This window comes from Eucalyptus grandis, chromosome 7, assembly GCF_016545825.1.
Source record: "Eucalyptus grandis isolate ANBG69807.140 chromosome 7, ASM1654582v1, whole genome shotgun sequence".
Lineage (NCBI taxonomy): Eukaryota > Viridiplantae > Streptophyta > Magnoliopsida > Myrtales > Myrtaceae > Eucalyptus > Eucalyptus grandis.
In genome coordinates, this window is record NC_052618.1 from 31,032,922 (window position 1) to 31,043,416 (window position 10,495).

At 38.1% G+C, this 10,495-nt stretch overlaps 1 protein-coding gene across 1 annotated transcript; it reads left to right on the plus strand.

Annotated features, from left to right (window-relative positions):
• The first annotated feature begins 6,038 nt into the window (after positions 1–6,038).
• On the plus strand, positions 6,039–7,355 carry LOC104455396 (acetyl-CoA-benzylalcohol acetyltransferase). The gene has a single exon (XM_010070194.2). It carries the CDS (start codon positions 6,039–6,041, stop codon positions 7,353–7,355), a length of 1,317 nt encoding a protein of 438 aa, XP_010068496.2.
• Positions 7,356–10,495: the final 3,140 nt, after the last annotated feature.

The following is a 10,495-nucleotide window of genomic DNA, read 5'->3' on the forward strand; positions in this document are numbered from 1 at the left end:
TAAGCTCATGTAAATTGATGACTTGGCTTTAGGAGCATTTCAGTAATTCTAGGCAAAGGGGAGGGAGAGGATCGGCCGGCCATGGTGGCTTGGTAGCGTGACTTAATGGTGACTGGTCGGATGAGTTTTGTAAATTTTGGTCCGATTGTATACAATTGAATGCAAATTGGAGCGATTTAGCTTGAACGGGTTGATTTTGATACTCTAGTTATCCAATTTCACCCTCAATTTCACAATTTGACTTGACATTTTTGTCAATTTGATTGAATGAAATTAGGTTCAAATTGGTAAAATTGATTTGGCCCGGTATAAATTATAATTGACTTATGGTGGGCGAAATGCCTTAAAGATACCCTAATTGCATTAATCTCTTTGAAATTTGACATGGCCATAGCTAATTCTGTCCCAATTGATTTAATTCAGCCAAATTGAGGCTTGGTTCAATTGACATATCTCTTGTGCTTAATTTCCAAAATGAATTTGAAATTTCAATTACCCATAGTCCAGGAGATCAACTGTCACTAAGGACTCAAGTTTAAAAAATCAATAGAAATGAATGAATTTTGGAATTTTTTATTAAAAGCCGAGTATTCAATTTAGTTGAAAATGTTGACTCTAATCATTTTTCAAAAAAATTGGTATTTGAAATTGAAACTATCTAAGAGAACAAAGCCATTATGAAGGTTTTATATATATATATATATTTTTGTGGAGTTGACCAAAAGTTGACCTATCAATGATTTAAGCCTTAAATCAATTGAGTCACACTTTGACTTTTTTTTTTCTTTTAATTTTGAAAATTGAAAGTAAAAAAGTGAAATTAACTAATCTATGTCTTTTAATGCAAAATGCTAAATTTAGACCAACGGTGATTTTTTGATAAAACTTTGACAAAGAGTTAATTCTAAGTCAACCTTTGACTTTTTGAAATCAAAGTGTACATGACATGAAGACAAATTGCTTATACAAGAAAGAATGTTAAACGACTATGTTTTGTTAAGAACTAGGTTCTGTCATGATCAGGAATCTAAATCTCAAGTTTTTACCTTTAAATGATTGATTGGCTAAAAAATGACATATATATAATTTTCATCTTAAAGTAGAGAACGGACCTTTTCTACTATTGCTAATGGTGTATATATAATTTGTATCATAACTACACATAGACTTTAGGATTAAACATATAGACCTCTCATAGAGAAAAAGGAACCAATCTTGGCGCTAGGGTGGACTAATGTAATCATATCGTTGTACTTTGAATATATAGTTTGTACCGACCAATGGCTTAAGTCTAGGCTCAATACGTTTCTACCACATTAGCACTAGATCTTGATAAGTACCTAAATGACCTTAGAATGGGCTAGTGGTGAGTTCTATATAGATATGCATTATGAAATCACAAGTTGTAATAGACGTTATATTGGGAGAATGTGAATGAGGCACGCACCTTCTTTATACGTAGGGGAGAAGTAATATCATGTTGCACATTGACCTTCTCGAACCGTACTAATAGGCCATTTTGAGAGAGACATTGACTTTGTGAGACATGATTATATTAAGCAACCTATTGGATTTATATTGGTACTATTAAGAAAATTATGGCAATCAAGTTGTGATTGACATGGGTTTCGATAGTGGAAGTTTGGCATGTACAAGATTAGAATTGACAGTTTGTAAACAATGCCCACTCGGAGAAAGAGAAGTAGAGGCAATTACACAATCTTGAGACGTGGGTATCACAATCTAATATGTGGCACATGTGGTTGGCATAAACATCGCAAAAGTGTTCAGCATGGTGCGGTTAAAAGTTCAAGAAAATTGTGAAAACCTTCTATTTTTAGGTGAAATGTCGCTTTTAAAATATAAAAGTGATGGCGATAGCGGTCGGACATGTGCCGGAAGTGGATTGGCATAGTGGAGAGGCGGCTGGCATTATGCCAAACCTAAGCTGGTACTATAGTCCATGGAAACGGCCAAATCGCGTGGCACCCATCCAAAACTTGAGGTCGACCGCCAGCCTTGGGAAACGAGTCCTAGGATGTGAGGGAGACAGCCGAGGCTCATAATTATAGAAAGAACGTCTTAGGAGAGAAGAAGGGCACACACTCGACCAAATCATAAGATTTTAATTATTTCGCTATTTCATTCTTTTATTTACTAAACTTTCGCAAGATCTTCTCATGTCAAAAATAAAGAATACAAGTTATAACATTTTTTATCCATAAAAAAGAAACAGAATATTTTTGTCTTAAACGATTTGCAAATTATATGATTATTATTGGAAAAAATAAAAAGGTCGTCAGCCTATGATCAACTGACTCTATCCACAGAAATGAAAATAAAAAGGTAACTGGAATAATTGAAGTGAAAGAACAATATTATTTTATGGGATAGTTGTACAGAAAATTTTAAAACTTATTGTAAATGTACAAATACATTTTAAAATTTATCATGAAAGTACAATTGAATTCTAAATTTTTTTAAAAAAAATACTATCAAATCATAAAATTTATCATATTAGTCTAATAAAATCCTTCCATTGATTAATTTATTTTAAAAATTTTAACACTTAATTATATTTTTATGATAAATTTTAGGATTTGATTATACTTTTCTAAAAAGTTTTAGAATTTCGTGTGCACTTATCCTTTATTTTAATTAGAAGGAATTCTCTCCTTTTCTTTTTAGACTCTTCTTTCATCTTCAAGAAAAGAAGAGACGTACAGAAGAACACACTACACACATAGATGCCATTTATGTAATGCACAGCCGCTTTGCACCCTTTTCTACTCCCACGGAAGTTGAAGAGGCTTCTCGCCTTCTAGTTCTGATAAATCATGAAAGAGCATTGAATTCGCGTATGAAACGGAGATATTTAGCTATTCAACTTTTCATAACATGTTTACCTATATGGGGGCAATGATTTTACCAATGTTCATCCGAATTCAATCATGACAACTTTTAGAGTTGGTGTAATTGGTTGGAGTGTCAGGGATTTTGGTTCAACAACCAGAGGTCATTTGTTCAAATTTCACGAATTGCATACAAATAATAATTTGAGTGTCTAGGCAACTTACAAGGCTTCAAGGCCTGGACTTAATTGATTAATAGGCTCGCCGTGTATTTTATGGATGTCAAAGTAGACATGCCTCCATGCTTGTGTCCTTGGCTTATCAAAGTCATTCTCATACAACCCGAATCTGCACCAGCCACTACAAGTAATTGCGTACTCCTCGTCTGAGGACTTTTTGTTGTGAATATAGACAAGCAAATCAAATAAAATAATTAGAAGGAAGGAAAGAAAATTGGATACTAAATTTATGTGATTTGATAATATTAGAATTTATGTTCATGGAAAGAGCAACACAGAATTTTATTATAGAAACAACAATATACTTGAGATTATAATAACTCGAATACTAAAATACTCACTTAGTATTTTTTAATCCTCAATTACACTCAAATTCATATAGTATGTAGCCCTTTTATAATTTCTAATGAAACCTTATTTTAGGAATTAAATAAATTTTACTCATAAAAATTTAACTAGTTAAATCACTTTTGGATGTAATTGCAACGGGAGATTTCTCCCTCTGTCAAGAGCTCCCACAGCTTGCTTCCGGAAAGCTCTAAGAGCTCCATCCATCCATGTCCGGTATTGTTGCGACTTTCTTATTCTTTCTTTTCAAGAGCTCTGCATTAAATGCAGCACGTGAGGCTCCACTTGTTCTTTCCTTTCGTCGGCCACAATAGAAGAAAATAGCGAAGGAAAGAAACAAAAGAAGTTTATCAAAGAGTAGGGGTGTGCAACAGGATGGGTATACGCGGGAACCGGACCAGCCCACCTGAAAAATAGGGTTGGGAACTGATTTTCGTTAAAACCAGTTTGAAAATTGGTTCCCAAAATTCAAAACCGGTTTAAGAACCAATTTCGAGTGATTACCCGCTCCGGAACCAGTTCCCGAGCCGGTTTTGAAATCGGTTTTGTAAGTAGAGGTCTAAAACTTTATTTTTTCCCTAATTTTCATTCTTACTCCTATAATCACACATCGTTTTTCCTCTTGGCTCTCTCAGACACATACGGCACTCCTTCTTCATCGTTCCTCTTCCTCACTTGCTTCCCTTCCTTACCGGCTCCCTCTCGCACCGTATGACGGACATACGGCGTTCCTTGCCGCCAAATTCTTGTGTATTACATGGATTGGCTCGCCTAACTGCTCTTTTGTAAGAGGAATTATGCTTGCATAAATGAACAACTTCATGTAGTAATTGTGGGAATAAGATTAATACTAGACTCGTGTTTGTTGCTAGTGTTTATGCAATGTTATGATTTTTGCTTTGTCTTATAATTTTATTTATGATAATTAGTCTCGTGGATCATTAATTTTTTCGTTTAGTTAAATTACAAATGCTTAATGTTTTAATACAAATTAGGAGGATTACGTTATTTTATTAGGTATTAATGTAAAATTTGAAGTCATATAGATATTGAGAGGTTGCAAAACAGGTTTAAGTGAAAACAGGGTTGATCCAGGAATCGAATCGGAAAAACATAATGGGTCGGGTATAGGATCCAATACAAATATGGTCGGGTATAGGATTTAAAAAAGAGAAACCGATTATATTAGGATCGGGTATAAGGTCCAGATCTAGACCCTACCCACTCTGCACCCAATCATTCCTATGAAAAAGGACAAATAAAGCCCACAATTTTTTACTTTGACAAATCCTCTCTCTCTCTTCATGATGGTCTTCCCGGCTTTTTGACTTCGTCTTCTTCCACTATCTTCATTTTCACATTCACGGGGATGCAGAGATGAGTTGAACACAACAAAAGAAGCCTCTTCATGATTTCGGCTCACAAACGAAATCCACATGTAATATTCTTCTTCCGATAATTTCAGCTGATCAATTCACATATGCGTTGGCCAAAAAAAAAAAAAATCACATATGCCAATAATTTGACTTGCACGTGATCGAGTTCCCATGATCTCATCAGTCCGAACAGCAGACATATTCCTACGGTTTTGAGGAAATCGGTGAAAGAATTGCCCACCATCGAGTAGAACGCCCCGTCTAGTAGCGGCATTTTTTTTTAAATAAACAAAAAAAGAAGAAAAATATCATAAATATTAAAATATTATTAAAAGTTATCCACGCCACCGCCGGCCGGCGTCCAGTCAATAGCAAAATCAGGCCAAAATTGGCCGGAAAGGACTGAATTGGCACAACGTAAAAAGGTTTAGGACTTAATTGGTACCAAAAAAGGTTTAGAACTAAATTGACACATATACAAAAGGTTTATGACTTTTTTGGCACTTTTCCCCTGCTCTTTCTTTATTATGCCCACAACACAAGAGCCTTAGATGCACATACAAATGACCTCTAGTTATATTGGTTTCCTTTGCTCATACAAAAAGAAAAAGTCGTTCTAAACGCTGGAGTTTAATCTTAACCCAAAGCGTGAAAATATGAAACTTAAAAGGTCTATTGGTGCCCAGAAAATTTGAATATATGTTAAATTTTGTGATATTACTGTTGATTATTCTAAAAATTTAAGTTATTAAATGAGTATGTGATTTATTATCTAAATATTTTGAAGGATTAATGTCCATCGGACCACATTTTCCGCTCATTTCCATCCAGCAGTTTCTGATTTGGTGGTTTTCTCGAGATTTTTTCACCAAGTCGCGATCCCAAAGTCCACACAAGTCAATGTCTGGACCCCATGCCTAGCAACGAAGGCTGTTGGACAGCTCCAAATGCGGCCTCCATGCACTGAAACATCAGGACCGGACCCGTGACCACAAGCGTCTGGTCATCATTTAACGTTGTCTGTTCTCGTATCGATTGCGACTTCGTGAAATTTCCAAGAAACGGGGAAGCGTGACTCTCGTTTCCGAGATATTTTTACGCGGTTTTATTACCCGTGTAAAGAGAGGCAAGGGTTGGAGCGCTCTATAAAACCACTGGAGAACTCGTGCAATACCATATTCACCATCCTCGTTTCTACACATATCTCGAGAGGCAATCCAAGCATGAAGGTGGAAATGCAGTGGAAGAAGCTGGTCAAGCCATCAGTGCCCACACCGAGCGACCAGCGAAAATGGAAGCTAACATCAATAGATGAGCTTCAGATGCCAAATTATGTGGGCGTTATCTTCTACTATAGAGATAATGCCGGGAACCCCGGAGTTGATATCTCTCAAAGGCTTCACCAGATGGAGGAGTCACTTTCCAAAACTCTAACCCTCTTTTATCCTATGGCAGGGAGATATATTGAGGATGACGACGGTTGTTTTATCGACTGTAATGACCTTGGAGTGGAGTTCGTCCATGCCAAAGTGGATGGCCAGATTGATCAGCTTCTCCATAGAGACCCCGACATGGATTTGCTCGAATATTTGTCGCAATTCCCGAACAACCTAGTAGGCAATCCACTAGTGGTGATTCAAGTGAATACGTTCGAGTGCGGCGGAATAGCAATTGGCTTGCGCTCTACACACAGGATCAGCGACGTGTACACCATGGCCATATTCGTTAATTCGTGGGCCACCGCTTGCCGAGGTAACGTCGATGTTACAGTCTGTCCAAGTTTCGAGTTGTCGTCTCTATTCCCAATGAAAGTGTCGGCCGTTGCGAATTGGCCTCCGCCACGGATTATTGGCAGCAAGGAATTCACGGTGTCTAGGTTCAGGTTCAGCGGTGATGCTGTATCGAAGCTGAGAGCCCTAGCAAGGGATGATGCAAAGGATTCAATGGGCAACAACTTCCAGCCTTCGAGGGTGGAGGTTGTTTCGGCACTAATAAGTAAGGCTCTCGTCAAGATTGATCGATGTGGACAGGGCGAAGAAAGGCCTATCGCAGTTTATATGACGTTTAACTTGCGCGATAAAGTAAAACTAAAGATACCCGCAAATTCTTGTGGCAATTTCTTCAGCATGATTTCTGGGCGCTCCGATCAACCCGCGGCCAGCAAAAGGAATCCGGAGTTCAATGAGATGGTGAATATAATCCACAATATGATATCGGACGCTAAAACGAAATTTGCATCAATAGTAAACAAGCAAGAGTTCTGCTCGACGGTGGGGAATTCTATAGCCGAATTTGTCAAAGTCGCGTCCTCAAGCGAAGTGTTTACGATTCCTTTTAGTAGCTGGTGCCGTTTTGGGCTATATGAGATCGACTTCGGGTGGGGAAGGCCGGTTCTAGTCAGCAACATATCATTGAATCTCAGATCGGTCTTTCTTATCGACGATGAAGAGGGCAAAGGAATTGATGCATGGACAACCACAACTGGAGATGAGATGATTCTTCTTAAACAAGATCCGGATATTCTGGCATTCACTTCCTAGTTGGAAGGTGGAGAGGTTGCACGAATATGTGATCTGCGAAGTCATCGTATCTTACTATAATGTATACCAGGAAAATGAAAATGGACTTGGTCTATAGTATTTGTTATATCTGTTTCTTTTCTTTAAGAAGGATGGTTCTTGTGGACAATGTTAATCAACTTATTAAATACCTTAGAGTGAACTCCTCTATCGTGTTCAATTTCCTGAGGCTGACCCCCTCAATCCATTGTACTAGAGCGATCCGAGAAGAATGATTAGGGTCATATTCTATCCTTTCTATGATGTCCATAGGATATGCTTGTTGTAAGCACTAGCAGGACACGTACGGTTGTAATCTTTATCACTGGATTGAAAGTTTCATCATAGTCCAAACTGTACTACTGTGAGAACTCTCATGTCACTAGTCGAGCGTTATCTCTTTCGATTGTTTAAGGGTAGATGTAATGGCACACGATGGTATGATAGTGGATGGAAGTTCATTCATTTGATGTTTTGAGTGGGTATATATAATAAATAAAGGAGTGAGATCCTCTAAAATTTTGTGAATGAATTGACACTTTAAATTTACTTTCTTAAAATGAATGGTGTATCAAAACATCAATTCACGATTCAGATTAACCCGAAATAATCAATTTATCAAACTGCCCTTGCCTTTGGTGGAAAATCACATACCTACAAAAAAAGTCAGCTTCCTTCTCTTTTTTTTTTTTTTTTGGAGATCTAAGGTAAATTGTGTTCATCTCTCAAAAGGACACATGAGAAGAATTAACATTTATGACAAAGAAATTGAAGGAGAGCAAACCATCTAGTTTGGCGAGATGACCATTGAAGCTAGAGGACCTATACTTGAATAGAGCATAGGGATATCGAGTTCCAAAAAAATAATAATAATAATAATAATAATAATAATAATAATAATAATAATAATAATAATAATAATAATAATTTGAAGATAGCTTTTAAATGTAAAATTAGATTGGTAGAGCTCAAACTTCGATCTAGAACAAAATCAACAAGAGAGTTAAGGGAGGGTGAGACTAGCTCAAATCATTTCCTATGGCTAAAGGTTGAAGAAGATGAGCCAAAGAGGAAAGGAAAGGGAGAGGGGGAGAACGGAAGACTTTTCATCTCCCTATCCAAAGTGGCTTTTTGTGCATTGCCCTCCTTTCCAATCCTCGTCCTTTGCGTCACTTATCGGCTACTTCGCTATTCGCGGGCCACCTACTTGGATGTTGCCTGCCTTGGAGGTCATAAATTTGTGGACAAACGAGGTGGGAAATCACAAGTCCGAGCTCGCGGTTTGTCACCTCCGTATTAGAGGTACCCAGTTCCATACACACAGACACATACAGCAATCACAGCCAAGGTCAACCAAAGATGATAGCTCCGGCAACTAGAGGAGTGTGGACGAGGACTAGCAATGGTTGTGGCAGGCTGGCGATGGCACAATAGGGTCTGCTATCGTCAGGTATGCATTATTCGAGGTTGCCGGAATAAGAAGGGAGAGGGAAGAGAAATAGGAAGAAAAGGTGAACAACGCAAATAAAAAGACTTGAAGAAATTTCAATCATGAATACTAGGGATAATCGGTTCCAAGGTGGGCTGGTTCCTAGTTTATGAAATCGGGACTCAGCCCCACCTAATTTTGGAACTAGATTGAATCGGATCGACCAACCGGTTCGGTTCCCAGGTGGGTCTATGAACTGGTGGCATGGGAGGAAAGACAACAGCCTTGAAGTAAAGTAATCAAGCCACACAAACAAGCGGACATGTAGAGGGTGTCTTGGTCCTCCAAAGGCTAGATCTAAGTGAGAGTGTGAAACTCAGAGAGAGTTACGAAAATCACATCTATTAGATGCAGATTCACGGTAATTGTTAGCCTACACTTTGTAGGAAGAATGACCAAAAGTAGAGCATTGATTATTTACATTGATGAGATTCTGTTACGGTCACGAACGGCCAAAACCAGAGCAAGAGACGGAGAAAGAGTGCCGGGACTCGAGATGAGACCGTGAGAAGGACGCAACTTAGATGAGAGGGACTAAGGGGGGCATGTAGTAAAGGGAAGTGACTCAAGTGAGAGGAACGCATCGAGGAGAGAGGCATGACTAACGAGTGAGAGTAAGCTAGAGGTGTCAACGACAAGCATGATTGAGAGTGAAGACTAGACAAGTAGGGTTTTAGGGGTGAATGAGATTGAAGAATGGGCAATTAATAATTAGGGTTTTCAGTTTTATAATAACAATTATATATATATTGGTCTAGTCCAGGTGGTACAAATGATTCGTCTACACCTGAAATTAGCAATTGGATTGATTATTATTGATTTCAGGTTTTAGAAACCAAGAATTGATCAGATGTAATGGGAATTGCCCAAAACATGTCGCAGTCCGAATCTTTTCTCGCCCTAATCAATATTCAATTCTTGAGGTGTTACTTACTCATTAGATGAGACAAAATTTAAGATGTAAATTGGGATCCCTATCCATATCACACACCTCTCTCTCTCTCTCTAACCTTGTGGCCATGGTCGCTCTTTGCAATTGCGTCCATGGCCACCATATATAAACTAAGTGGCGTTGGCGACAGAAGGAGAGAAAGGAGGGGAAGAGGTCGACGGCAACGGCGGAGAAAGGTGTATGCTGGAGGAGACATGAGAGGTTGTTTGAGTGATAGAGCTTTAGGATTCATGGGGAGTTTGGGAGCTTGGAGATTTACAAGGTGGGGCAATTTGGTCTTTCATGAGTTTAGTTTTATCCAGCTGCAGCTGGTTGGTATTTTTAAAGTAAGTAGAGTTGCCCTTCGAGCAAAATATGAAGTACGAAACCGGCACAATTTGTGAAGATATATACCTGCAAAGGCTATGGATTCGAATGAAAAAACATATAGGAAAATACCGGCGCAGATGAAAAATGAATAGTAAATTATTGTGTTTCCAAAAGTAAAAGCTCAATATATGAGTCTAAAAAGATCTTTTTAGTGACATTTCTTGACACCGCATAAAAACATGACTTGAACCCTATATGAAATTATTGAGAGATTTCCGAACACGAAGCCAACACAACACGAGTCACCTCAAAACCAATACGATTGACAAATTTTCACTTATATTTAATGGCAAAATAAAAAGTGTCAATCAC

Coding starts and splice junctions, on each gene's coding strand:
- LOC104455396 (XM_010070194.2), top strand. CDS start 6,039: ATGAAGGTGGAAATGCAGTGGAAGAAGCTGGTCAAGCCATCAGTGCCC.